A 14,782-nucleotide genomic window follows, 5' to 3' on the forward strand; every position below is an offset into this window, starting at 1 on the left:
TGTCAATATCAATTTTTTCTTAACAAACCAAAATGAAATATATTAAATTATCATAGGTGGTTCATCTCGTACAAGATGTGCAAAAGAGAACACCCAACATAACAAAGTTACAGTTTGAAGTCAAAAGCAAAAACGAACGAAAGAAGAAAACAGACAAAAAGCTACATCAACACACTCATACACAATAAAGGATGTCGTCCCCAATCGTTATAACTGAAGGCGAAGCTGGGCATATTTGCCTTTAGCCAAATAAAAGACATAAATTTAACCTTGTCTACTAAACGATCTGATGTCATTAACTTCTGCTGAAAAATCCTGTCAATATCAATTTTATTAATCTCATATCACTCGTTACAATTGGGAACAACATCTATGGTCAACTTGACTAGCTATTTGATTGGTTGTGCGTCTGAACAGGGGATGACATCATTCACTCGACTACAAATTGGTGAAATCCCTATGAAAATCGGTATACACAATTGAATAAGCTATGTTGAGAGACTCATACTTTACCTTTCTTTCACACACATAATTTTTTTAAGGAACCAAAAGTTATATTTGTTGCTAAAAAAAAACAATGTCCTTAAAACACGTTTTAGCATTCTTCATTGGTGGCATTTACCATGGGAAGGGTTAATCCCTTCCCACCATGGGAAAAGTGACATTTCCACCATTGATTTAATAATAAAATAATTGAATGGTTGAGATGTATTACTTGCTACCCTTTGAAAACTTTTTGTTTTTGTAAAATCACAAAAATGCAGACCCCACACACAAATAAAATATTGTTTATTTGTTTGGGCTGATTTTTTTATTGAATGGGCCTTGTGGTTCCCTTTCTAAATCGCAACTCCTACCCAGATCCCCTTTTCAAAAATTTCAGAAGGTTTCTAGCATTATGCAATTGCAGAACCGCTTAACTCATTTTCAGAAACGTTTAAAGGAGCATAATATCTTGGTTTCATCTTCTGGCTACTAGCATCATTTAAAAAGGACTCGTAGTGAGAAAGTCTTATTTTAGATGGGTGAAATCATGCATTTATGTGATTAAGTGACATATTATGAGAGATCGGAAATATGTCGTGGCACTATTTCAAGTTGATTTACCATAATTTTATACCTTGGCAACTACTTCAGATTTGGGAAATTGGAGGATGAGGTTTTCATTTATTTTTATCTTATACCTTGGCAACTAGAAATCCTGATGAGTTTTTTTTTTTTCAACTGTGAAAATTAATTATTGCATATAAGCTTCTTCTATTTGTGAGAATTCAATTAATCTCTAATTAAGAAAGCAAGGGAAACGTCGCAGAACATGAAACATAAATCCAAGGGTCAAAGTGCTTAGTTTTATAAATCAAAATAGAGGGGTACAAAGTCACGTTTTTAAAAGAGAGGGTGTAATCCAAATTGGGAGGGTGTAATCCAAATTGGGAGGGTGTAATACAAATTCTGTTTTATATTGCATTATATTTTGTTTGTTCAAACCAACACACCAAATAAAACATGTTAACAACCACCTGTCCTTAAAAAGTAATCTTTCCCACGGCGGAGAAAGGATTAGCCCTTCCCATGGTAAATGCCACCTTCTTCATTTGTTAATAGTTCACAACTTTTAATCTTGACTCACTAGCTTTTACTCATAACTCAAGGGCACAATTTCCTATGATATCGTCACACTCACAATTTGCAAGAAGCCTTTTCATTATCACGTTCATTTGTTATTTGTTTTTCACAGAAAAATACAAAGTTTGAAAAAAGTTCAACACTATGGAATCATGGGATCGAATCATTGAACAAAAAGTGCAACTTTATACTCCCTCCGTCCCTATATGTAAGCACCCTTTTATTAGAGGGAAAGGGTGTATATATATATATATATATATATATATATATATATATATATATATATATATATATAAGTCACGATTCATTGACATCAGGTGTAAGTCAAAAGACTTACATCAAATCTCAACCATTAAAATCAATTAATCCAATGGTTTAGGTAGTTCCATATGCTATACACCAGAGACATGTGAGTGACTTGATTCTACTCTCCCTTCACATGCGACAAAAAAAAAAACATAACTGCCGACCGATGTGCAAGAAAGATGATGAAAAACGTAACAACAACTACCAATAATCAATTGAATCAACTCTAATTTTTCTTCTCAATCCATTATTTTATGCTAATAAGCATGGTTAAGTGATTTTTCAATCCAATAATCAATTGAAAACATAATATTTTTTAGCGTAAAACAATAATAGAAAAGGGATTTGAAAATTATAAATTACTATGTTTTCAATTAATTATTGGATTGAAAAGTCACTTAACTATGTTTATTAGTGTAAAACAATGGATTGAGAAGAAAAATTAGAGTTGATTCAATTGATTATTGGTAGATGTTGTTATGTTTTTCATCATCTTTCTTGCACATCGACCAACAAATTTTTTTTTGTCGCATGTGAAGGGAGAGTATAATCAAGCCACTCACGTGTCTCTGATGTATAGCATATGGGACTATCTAAACCATTGGATTAATTGAATTTAATGGTTGAGATTTAGTGTTAGTCTTTTGACTTACACATGATGTGAACGGATCCTGACTCTTTGTGTGTGTGTGTGTGTGTGTGTGTGTGTGTCTCTCTCTCTCTCTCTCTCTCTCTCTCTCTCTCTCTCTCTCTATATATATATATATATATATATATATATAGACACACACACATATATGGCATATCAAGTGAGAATATATATCTTATATGAGAATGATACGAATAATTAATAGCCCTTGGATTTAAATCAATGGCCAAGATTAAAATAAATCTCATGCTCTCTCTCTCTCTCTCTCTCTCTCATCTAATTATCGTCATTAAACCATTTCACTTCATCTTCTTCAATCCAACATCTACAATGTCTCTCTCTGGCGCCGTTCTCGTTTTCTAACAACAGTGAATCGGCGATCTCGTATCTTTCTCGCCCTCTTTCACCCTCGCTCTCTTGTCGTCTCTCTCCATCATCGTCTCTCACTCTCTTCCACACGGCGACGACGCCGATGGGAACCATCAACAGGAAGTTGATTATATATAGGATATACTTGAAATTTGATTATTAACTAAAACTATTTTCAAAATTTGTGCAAAATAACATTAATTAATTTTTTTTTTCTTAAAAAAACATTAATTTTTTTTTAAGAAGCCAAGTTAATCCACCGAATTTGATATCGGAGAGAATCAAACCCGGAACTTTAGGAGGAACATACTCCAAGGACCCAAGCCAACAATGATATGCATTTATCAATGAGGTTAAGTTCAGAGGAACTAAACTCATTGGGTTGTATTAACTTGAGGCTTGAGAGCATGCTCCTCGTCGAGGTCTCAATATTAATTTCAACTAAAAAAGATAACATATATTTAGTGTTCGACTTACTTCAAATATGATTAACTTGGATGAAAGGAACCTATACAAAAATAATGCATCTATGTATAGAACATATTCTTTTGTTTTTCATGAAAAATGGAAAATATTTTTTCAAATGTAACCTTAGCTTCAGCCTGGATTAACGTAACAATAGTGAGAAAAATACCAAAAGCTGTGTCCCAACTTTTTTCGTATTTTTCAGGAATGAATTAATAAAACAAGATTTGATACGAAAAAGATAAATCAAGATTAAAGGTACGTCGTCATCTCCATTCAGATTTACACGATACATTGAGTCTGAAAGCAAAAAGTCAACAGAAATAATGGAAGGTCATTAATGAATTAAGGATGTTCTATTTCATTTCCATCAATAGGTCTGTCTTCATTAAGAAATACAGTTTTAATTCAAATAGCTTTTTCCAAAAAAAAAGAAAAGAAAAAGCTGTAATTCAACCAAATTAATTTTTTTTCCAAAAATATAAAAAAGTTTGATTCAGAAAGAAAAAATGTATAATGCTACTTTAAACTACTAGTAGTATTTCACAAACTTTACAAGTAGGAATATCAAGTCAAGAGAGAGCTTTGAGTTGAAACAAACAAACACTCTAAAGGATCAGAGTCGTATACACGGTAAGCATTCGTCTTCCCATATGTATTTGATACCTCTCATTCTTTTTTTATCTGAACATTAAAATACTAACACCATATATGATGACACCATAGATGTTTATCTTCGTTTTCTCTTGCTCTCTTCTTCCGTTCTTTTTTACAAGCACAATTTTAAACTCACAAAAGAGACGTTACGAAACTAGTGTTTTTTATCCTCTACAATTTATACGTGTTTAAAAAATACACATAAAAACTAAAGAATATGGTATTGGACATCAAAACTTCGATCTCAAAATATCATTTCTATACTCATTTCAATAAACAAGAACGTGGCAATATATTGAGGGTAATTAGAATTGCCTCCTCTACTGTGTTTTCTGGCCAGAATATTTTTTGATTGGCTACTTTGAATTCGTAAGAGTTTCGCGGAACAAATGTTTTGCTATATATAGTGGTTCTCTATAGGAAAATGTGATGGTAACACAAGATAGTTAGAAGCACCAAAATTCAACCTTACAAATTCCGCGGTAAAAGCATATTGAAATTTGAGAAATTAAATGCGACGCGATTTGAATGTGAAATCAAAATGTATATTTTTACTATATAAATTTCCAGCTGCAGGTATTTTGAATTTGTTAATCCCTTGGTGGAATTAAGGAGTTTAAATACGACATCTTGAATTCTTAATTTTGCTTTTGGAATAGCTTGAGATGATTTTTTTTTTTTTTTTTTTAAAGTGTTTAATTTATAGACAAATAAATAGTATTCAATTTGATATCTCGTAACATTTTCCTTTTTTCTTTGTTACGATATTACGTATTTTATAAATTTTATGAAACAGGAGGAAATGGATTTGAATAGCTTGGTGAGCAATGATCGTGTGGATAAGCATGGTAGGATTGCTGATAAACGAACAACTGGAGGATGGAAGGCAGCTCCCTATATCATATGTATGAAATTAGATAGAATCATAATGTATATTGTTTTTGTATTTGGTAGAATCTATTAACTTTGAACTGTTTGACGGACTTTCAGTGAACGAGGTTGTAGAGAGGTTTGCGTTCTTGGGACTTACGGTGAACTTGACCAATTACTTGATAAGTCAAATGCATGAAACGATTCCAGATGCTGCTACTCACGTCACAGACTGGACTGGAGCTGCTTATGTCCTCACTATCTTTGGAGCGTTTATTGCAGATGCTTACCTTGGTCGATTCAGAACCATTATTGTTTTCTCTACCATCTATGCTGTGGTAACTATATTTCACTTACTCATCTCACTCATTAATTTAATTTAATGCTATGTGCAAATATTGATGTGTTTATTATTTTGTGAATTATGTCACAGGGAATGATTCTGCTAACAATTTCGGCCTCCTTTGACACATTGCACCCGCCAAAATGCGATGTGCGCGTGGCACCGTGCAAAGAAGCAAGCCAAGGCCAAAACTTATTCTTGTATAGTGCACTTGGCCTCATTGCCTTGGGTACTGGAGGAATCAAACCTTGTGTTTCCTCATTTGGAGCTGATCAATTTGACGAGGGAGATGAAAAAGAAGTCCAAATGAAATTCTCTTTCTTTAATTGGTTTTACTTTGCCATCAACACGGGTGCCCTTCTTGGAATTACACTATTGGTTTATTTACAAAACAAAGTAGGGTGGAATTGGGGTTTTGCATTACCCACAATAACTACGATTATATCTATCGTTATCTTGGCTGTTGGTATTCCATATTATCGTTTTCAAAAACCAATGGGAAGCCCATTCACTAGGTTTCTTCAGGTTATTGTAGCTTCTGTAAAGAAACATCGAACAGGAGTCTCGGTAGAAAATGAAACTCCTTTCTATGAGGTCGAAACCACATACTCTGATATTATTGGAGCTCGCAAGCTTCCCCACACTCTACAATACAGGTTAGTAATCAATTTGGTGACCACATGCAAATATTTGGAAATAGATGTCTAACTTTGATATTTATTGAACTAAACTTGTTTTATGATTTACCCTTAAGTTGCATTTAGGTTTTATTTTGGTTTTTAGGTTGTTTCTTTGTTTACATTAGTTATTCAATGAATCTGAAAAGAAGAATCTTTGTGCGCGTGTGTGTATGAGACTAGAGAGAGCGGACATATTCTACTTGACATTACATTTTGGTAACCGACTAATCGTTGACGACTCAAATTATAAACCACCAGAAAAGGTCAAAGTTACTAAGTTTTGTAGAATAAGGAACTAAAATTGAATAAAACAGTATCTAGGGAACGAAGTCAAACCTTAATATAACCAGAAGTGTAATTTAGTCTTAATTTTATCTGGGTGTATGAGATTGGAGCAAATTAATTTTGCAGGTTTTTTGACAAAGCAGCAGTTATAACAGAAAAAGACACAGTTAGCAACAGATGGAGTGTATGCACAGTGACCCAAGTCGAAGAATTCAAATCATTCATTAAAATCCTTCCAGTATGGGCATCTACCATTGCTCTTTCTATCTCTTTAGCTCAAATGTCAACCTGGTATCTAAGTCAAGCCAAAATCATGAACAAAAAGCTAGGTAAATTCGAAATCCCAAATGGCTCTGTTACCGTGTTTGCTGCCATCAGCAGTCTCATACTTATACCTTCATATGAGAGATTTATAATCCCAATTCTCCGAAAATTTACCGGCCACAGCCGCGGCATCACATCCTTACAACGAATGGGAGTTGGACTTTTTGTCTCAATCATCGCTATGGCTTCAGCAGCATTGGTTGAAAAGACGAGACGGGAACACTACCCAGGAGAGAACAGCATGAGTGTGTTTTGGTTGTTACCTCAATTCTTTCTAATGGGTACTGCTGAAGTTTTTACCTATGTGGGACAATTAGAGTTTTTCTATGATGAGGCAACGGACGGGACAAAAAGTATTAGTAGTGCAGTGTTTTTGTCTGAGGTTGGAATTGGAAGTTGGTTGAGTAGTGCTTTGGTTAAGACTGTTACCGCTGCGACTGGAGGACAAGATAACGGGTGGTTAAGAAAGAATGATCTTAATCAAAGCAGGTTGGATTGGTTCTTCTGGATATTGACAGTTCTCAATGCTGTCAATTTCTTGGTTTATTTGGTGGTGGCTATTTGTTACAAAGGGAAAGAATCGGTTGTGAGAGATAAGAACATGGTTGAATTAAGTAACGTCCAACACACATAACCATGAAGGAGTATTCATATTTTAAGAGAAGTAATAGTAGTATATTCCTCTGCCTGTAATCTATTATTATGCAAAACTAAATTTGGTGTTATTTATTTGCATTCTCAAAGGTCATATAAATAAACAAATTATTATACATGAAAAGTAATAATCTTTATCTTCAAATTTCATCAATAGAACAACTTTTTGCTAGTTATGTGCGATGCTTGGAATTTATAATGACATTACATAAACGTGTCCATCATATCCTTCGTATACATCAAAATAATATTAGAAAAATCTTATTTGAAACTATTTTACAATGAGCACTTCTATATGTATAGCAAAATCAAGAATCACGAACATCATGCAACAACCCGCGCCAGAATTTCATAATAGAGGGAAAATATTGTAGTCTCTTTTTGCTGGGAAAAAACGGATCAATTATCATTTTGCGATGCATTCATGAATCTTGATAGGACTTTTCCATTTTACAATATAAATACTCCTCTAACTACTTGGAGGAACTTATCAAAATGAATTGCTATATATTTGCAAGTTTTCATAACAATACAGGCGTTACTCTTAATTACTCCTATTTGGTTAAACAGCAGACGTACAAAGTGTCCATAGCCTCTGCTCTTCGTTCAGTAGGTCTGATTCAATCGGACCACCGATTGCAACATAATGCTCTCCCATTGGCAAAATAGATTAAGCCACAATCAAACCGTGGAAAACAAAAAGGTCCATAACCCCCTTGTGTCTACTTGGGCTCACACAAAAATAACGAATAAATAGGCAAATTGTAAAATCTTGATATTATTCTTCCAAAATCCGAGAAAAGACAAATATCTCTCTCAAATTGTAAATCATCGGGTACGTCTCTCCGTCAATTTACTCTATTAAAACTGGTGGATGATGATACGTCTCATGAGGTATTTGCCCATAATCTCGGAGGGTATTTGCCCATATTTTGAATTCACCATTTTTTTCATTCTTTTTTATTGAATCAAATTTCACAATGGAAACTTTTCCTCCGCCATATAACCTTCCTTCATGGAAATGAGTATGTATGTATTGTTGATCTAAAATGAGTATGTACACATTATTTGGAGTATATAATAGGATTGCTGTGTATTTTCTTTGCTTTGAACAAATTATTTGGTTCACACTAGCTATGTATGTATTGTTAGTCTAAAATAACTATGTATCACGTAAATTGTGCGTTAATATGTCAGTTTGACAATGAACTTTATGCAAAATTTCCCTTGAAACTAGTCGTTTATGTGCAAAATACACCCTAAAATTGACAATAAAAATTTATATTGATCCTTAATTCAAAAAACTCCAATATATACGATAACAAAACAACTCATAGACTCATACAAACCATCATTAATAATGCTTAAATAAGTTTTTAAACATAATTCTTCACCATAATAATGTTACATCCATAATACATAACCAAAATACATCATCAAGACAATTCTCTCAAAATACATCACCAAGATCATCAAGACAATTTGGTATCTCATAATTTCCTTTCAACCCAATTCAATCTATGATAAAATATCAAATTTAGTCATGATACTTGTAACGCCCTATTTCTATTAAAGCGATAAAACACGCGAATATAACGAATATTCAAGAAATAGATGCTACGTCTAACACAAAATCCAAAATCCAAACATACATATATATATAAGATATCTCAACCGTCGCAGCGGATACAAATCAAATAACTCCAACATATACATGCCATGGTCAAAATATATCATCATAAAAATCCTCCAAATCCCGACAAGTGGGTAAATCTCAACAACAGAATAAATCCAAGCATAAAGGCACCGATAACCTAATCAGAGCCTAAACCTACGACTCCAAAACGATAACGGAGATTAGCTCCCGCTATCCATGCACTCACCAAAAGCGAACTACTCCTGCACAACGTCTACCCATCCATACAGACAGGTAGGCGGCAAAAACCACTGGGGGTAAGCTTTACATTAATCATAATCAACAAATAATAATAATTGACATAAACAGTTCAATTCAATTCTCAAATAGTTTGCATGAACAATTAACTTCCATAATTACATTCATACAACAAATTCAAGCATCACAGCTAGCACTCATCAAACACGTTCATCATCAACAGACATCGTTCACATGCCACATCAAGACATCATTTCAATATGCGATGCGCCTAGACTCGACACATATATGCATGTGGTACCAAATCTCCTCAAGGTCGTCACCCATGATGCAACAAAAACATCATATGTAAGAGTCCATCTCCTTTTACAATCCACATATGTAAAAGTCCATCTCCTTTTACATTTCAACATATGACTCGATATGATCATGATGCATGGACATACAACAACTACCCGATAATGCACAACTTCAACACAACAACTATCAACGACAATGTAAAAGTACACCTCCAATTACATTGACTAGCTCAACAACTTTTGCGTTATCAAGTATACATGTCCACACATTCAACAATCACAATTCATATAAGAGTCATCATCACACACATCAACATCAACTTACCAAATATCATAACAATTCCATATACTCTTCATAAACCAAGTAAAATGGATCAACACATTATTTCATGATAAACATCATATTCAATCATCCACAATCATCCACATATCATCAATTAATCATATAACACCATTCATGAAATATTTATGAGGTAATTGGTTTAAAAGAACCATTTTCAACCAAGTTCGTCTATCAGTATCTCATTTTCAAAATAATTGAAGTATTGGACCAAAACCAAACAAACAAGATCCAATGCCTCAACTAAGTATTCCCCTAGGCTACATATAAGTACAGTAAGATATACCTTGGCGTTTCACCGGCTAAATACGACGAAAGCATGAAAATCACAAAGTTCGTCTCTTGGTATCGTTTTGCAAAACCAATTCATTTTCAAAACAAAACCAAGTTAGATCCAAGCTATGATACTCTTAGAAGCTTAATTATAAATTAATTGAATAAGGTTAGGTGTTTGGAATCCATTGGTATGCTTAAAAGTACACAAAAACACGAAAGAACAAGGTTTTGGGATTATGCAGAACTGACACGGTCGCGTCATCAGGACACACGGTCGTGTCATCCCTTACAGGAGACTCTGACACGGTCGTGTCACCCCTTACAGGAGACTTCAACACGGTCATGTCATCTAGACACACGGTCGTGTCACCTCACCAGTACAACAATTGCATTTTCACGTTTTCGCGCATAAAATCTTGTTTTCAAATCCATTTTCAATTCCGTTTTCGCCAATGCATCCCTAACACTTAGACCATAGAAACTACACTTGAAACCTTAACATTTTAACTCAAAACAACTTAATCAAAACTCACCCCAAAATGACTTATTTTGCAAAAGTGCTTAAAAACAACTTTTACTCAAAAACCCGTTTTCTTCCCAAAATGATTCCTCTCCAAAACCAAGTGATTAAAACAGAAAATCATATCATCCTAATTCATTCTAACAACTTCCTTAACTCATTCAACATCATCAAAATCAAACTTCTTCATTTCCAACCCATTTTCACAAAAGTTGTAAAATCACCACAATTCAATCACAACAATACTTTCATCAACACCCAAAGCATAAATTGATGAGAACATCATAGCACAACAACAACTACATCATATAATCATGATCTCACCATCATTCAACAACAACAACCAATCATGAATTCATCACAATTCATCAACAACAACATCTCATATCACCAATTTTGGGCAAAAACACAAAGCACACATATATACATAACTTGAGCATGTAATTTCATCATCAACAACTCAATTAACATTCAATTTACATACCCAAACATTGCATCACAACATAAGCACAAATTTCACCAATTAATTCCACAATAATCAATTATCCAAATAAGCATTTATGTAAAGAATTAGGGTAGAAGCTACAACTAAGTGATTATGATTAAAGTCTAACCCCCTTACCTTAATTCTTCACAAAATCAACTAGGGCTTCACTTTAGCTCCCAAAGCTTGAATCTCTAGCTCCCTCTAGCCCTCTCTAGATCTTCCTCTTCAAACCCTTATCTTCTCTCTATCTCTATCTCTTCTCAATTGTGAAAATGTTGGTAAAACCCTATTTCTCTACAAACTAGAGTTTATATAGGTTCTATCTAATTGGACTCAACTCACAATGCCTTAATGGGCCTAACCCATTACTAATCTAACTCCAAAATGTTATTACTCACTTAACGGTAAAATGTAACAATAACGGTCACCTACCGGTAATAATTAAATTACTACACTCTCTAGTAACTTAGTAAAATAACAACTCTCACTAAGCACTAAAAATAATCCTCAGCAAAATTACAAAATTACCCCTACTCTCAAAATGACCAAAATACCCCTAAGTCCAAAATGACTAAAATACCCTTCTAACACCAAATTCTACAATTCCCGACCAAAAATACACACAGAGGCAAATAATCACATAAGAGCACATATAAACATATAATAAACAATTAAAAATAAATCTAACGAAAAATCGGGCTGTTACAATATTTTAATTCATATTCCATCCAGGTTATTCCTAAACCTTCACAATCATTTACTTAAGAGAGCAAGATTGAACTCCCCCACTCGACATACCCCTAACCTACCTCCATCCTTATCAAAACAAATCTTATTCCGATGAGTCTTAATGAAACTTACGAGCCTCATCATTACTGAACCCTACCCCTATAAAAAATATTTAAGGAGAGATTCAATAAGAGAGGTAAAACCTAAAGGAACCTTCAAGAAGGAACGAAAGTAAATTAATAAAGAAGCACATGTCATCTTATTCTTATTTATTAATTTTGTTACGTCTGCAGCAACTTAACCTAATTTTTTCCCCGCTCATTTGCTTTATTAGGTTTGCAATTATTTAACATAACAAATTCCATCTAAAAAAAATGCATTGCACACCAATTTCATTCCTATCCGCTTGCCTTTTTTTTTTGAAGAAAATATTTTCTACCATATCAATGATCTTACGGGTTAAAGATTATTTATTGGTATCTATTATAGTCGAGAAAACCCGTGCGACGCACGGGTCAAAAGTCTAGTACCATTGTAAGGTTTTTTTTTTTTGGTTACAAATGCTAAGGAAAAAAGAAAAAAGGAAACGAAACAGAGAAAAGAAAAAAAAACAGGAGCTAAGCTCTCAGGTACAGAGTCCCAGTAGCATCATTCTTCAAGCAAGTGCGGAGATCGTCAGGAGGCTGAGTGTAGATCAAAAGACCGTCGTCTATGCTGGCTCCATGTTTAGCAAAATAGTCAGCGCACTGATTAGCCTCTCGGAGAGTATGGTTGAGCGAATAATTCACCGTTGAAAGCAAATCTTTGATGTCCTGAATGAGAACCGCATGAACATGGAACTTGGAGCAACTGCCTGATATAAGGTTGATAGAAAGAAGAGAATCCGAGTAAACAGCCATATCCGTGATGCCCATGTCCTTAGCAATGGAGATTCCATGGAGAATGGCAGTCAGTTCAGCAAGTAAAATATCAGTGGTATGCGGGATGAAACCCGAGAAACCTGTCAGATATAAGCCCCCTCCGTTACGAATTAAGCCTCCAAAACCTGCTCGAGCTGGAGAACCTATGCAGCTTCCATCTACGTTGATAATAGCGCAGCTGTAATTGTTACTATTCCATCTAACATATCTGTCTGAAGCCGGCCCAGTCGCTGTACCATTGTAAGGTTTCAACACTCGTACCAATGGACCTTTTTAAAAAAAAAAAAATCTTTTCAACCAATAGAAGCCCAAAATAAAAAACCATAATTATTACCATCAATTGGTAATCCAAGATATTTAAACGGCACATCGTCAATTATGCAATGGAGCACAACGGAAAAGTGTTACTCTTGAAGCTTCCAACCAAAATTTCTCTTTTCTTTCTCTTCAGCGGTAGTCACGACACTTTTTAGATCGGTTTAATCACTTTTTAAATCGGATTAACCTATTTAAAAAATATGACGAATAGCAATTAACTACCGTTGGTGGTATTTTATATTTTGGTCTTTCACGGGTGGCTGAAAGAAAATAATGAAAGTCTAAAGTGCTATTTTCGACACTGTATTCCTCCTACATCCAAAATTTTGAAACGTTAACTCCCATAATCAAACTTTTCTGAAAATTAACTTTAAACCCATACATTAGTTCAAAATGGAAATGAATATGTAGGAAGAAATTAACACTACTCTCTCTCTCTCTCTCTCTCTCTACAATAATTTGCAATGTGTTAGATTCTTGATGCTATGGTTTATTTTACATATTTGTTTTTAAACGACATATTTCCAAAGTAAGATCCCTACAATTCTTGGATAAATCAGCAGAAAACAGGAAAAGAAAAAAGTGGTTTTATTCTTGTCTAGGTTTTAAAATGATTATACAATACTAATTAATTTAAACTTTTAAACGACATATTTCCAAAGTAAGATCCCTACAATTCTTGGATAAATCAGCAGAAAACAGGAAAAGAAAAAAGTGGTTTTATTCTTGTCTAGGTTTTAAAATGATTATACAATACTAATTAATTTAAACTAACTTTTTTTTACTAATTATTTTTTTTGGTGGTGTCGGGGGTTCGAACCTCGAAGTGTCGGGGGTTCGAACCTCGACCTTGCATATATTATGCATTGTCCTTACCAACTGAGTTAAGCTCACGGGGACACTAATTATTTAAAGGTCAAATGCATCTAAAGGTTCTTTAAGTTTTTCGTTTTTCCCAAAGTGATCCTTTAAGTTTCAAAAGTCCCAAACAAGTCCTTTAAGTTTCAAAAGTCCCAAACAAGTCCTTTTAGTTTTTGAATCGTTTCAAACAAGTCATTTTAGAGGATGATGGTGATGATTCAGATGATAGCAATAGAGAACATTATCCACCATTTGCCATACCTAAAAAGATGACTAATTTTAAGTGGGTGTTAGGAGCCAGATTTGGTACCAAAGATGAGTTCAAGGAAGCAATTATCAACTATGCTATCTACAGTAGGACTTGTTTGAAACGATTCAAAAACTAAAATGACTTGTTTGGAACTTTTGAAACTTAAAGGACCACTTTGGGAAAAACGAAAAACTTAAAGGACCTTTAGATGCATTTGACCTTATTTAAACTAACTTAATAGTTAAAAAAATGTTTTTTTAGATAATAAAATGGTTTTTTCGTCCAAATTAAAGAGGTTTACATTACTAATATGCATTTTTTTTTCCTTCCAGTAGTTTAGTGACTAAATATTCATCTTATAAGATGAATAAGTGGAGAATTCAGAATTCGAATCCAGGCCCCCTACATTTTACCTGTAATCTCTCTATCAATTGAGTTAATATACATATCCAATTACATTAAATAAACATAAGGATTTTTTCGTTAACTCTCTGATTTCTAAAGGAAATAGACTACAGTAATCTGGAGTTCAGTTGGAAGATAAGTAAAATTTTGACCAAGAATAAGGATATATTTAAATTTTGTGGGGGGTGGGTATAAATTTGAAATTTGATTATTAACCAAAGCTATTTTTGAATTTGTGAAAATAACATTAATTAA

At 33.8% G+C, this 14,782-nt stretch overlaps 1 protein-coding gene across 2 annotated transcripts; it reads left to right on the top strand.

The window, feature by feature from the left end:
* The first annotated feature begins 3,805 nt into the window (after positions 1-3,805).
* On the top strand, positions 3,806-7,373 carry LOC146942922 (protein NRT1/ PTR FAMILY 8.1-like). 2 transcript variants are annotated; one of them, XM_085757028.1, is made up of 5 exons: positions 3,806-4,048; positions 4,869-4,977; positions 5,063-5,280; positions 5,376-5,941; positions 6,377-7,373. In XM_085757028.1, exons 2-5 carry the CDS (start codon positions 4,875-4,877, stop codon positions 7,206-7,208), a joined length of 1,719 nt encoding a protein of 572 aa, XP_085613154.1. In that variant the 5' UTR covers positions 3,806-4,048; positions 4,869-4,874; the 3' UTR covers positions 7,209-7,373. The 2 variants fall into 2 exon arrangements, with proteins under 2 accessions (XP_085613154.1, XP_085613153.1); XM_085757027.1 differs by lacking the exon at positions 3,806-4,048 and having other exon boundaries at positions 4,860-4,977.
* Positions 7,374-14,782: the final 7,409 nt, after the last annotated feature.

This window comes from Medicago sativa, chromosome 3 (genome assembly GCF_051527215.1).
Source record: "Medicago sativa cultivar Bolivia chromosome 3, Bolivia_mono, whole genome shotgun sequence".
Classification (NCBI taxonomy): Eukaryota; Viridiplantae; Streptophyta; class Magnoliopsida; order Fabales; family Fabaceae; genus Medicago; species Medicago sativa.

What these genes read in the sequence shown, in the direction of transcription:
- LOC146942922 (XM_085757027.1), top strand. Translation starts at nt 4,860, where the DNA reads ATGAAACAGGAGGAAATGGATTTGAATAGCTTGGTGAGCAATGATCGT. An exon ending in GGCAGCTCCCTATATCATAT is followed by an intron (nt 4,978 to 5,062) that starts GTATGAAATTAG and finishes ACGGACTTTCAG; the next exon opens with TGAACGAGGTTGTAGAGAGG. An exon ending in CCCCACACTCTACAATACAG is followed by an intron (nt 5,942 to 6,376) that starts GTTAGTAATCAA and finishes TTAATTTTGCAG; the next exon opens with GTTTTTTGACAAAGCAGCAG.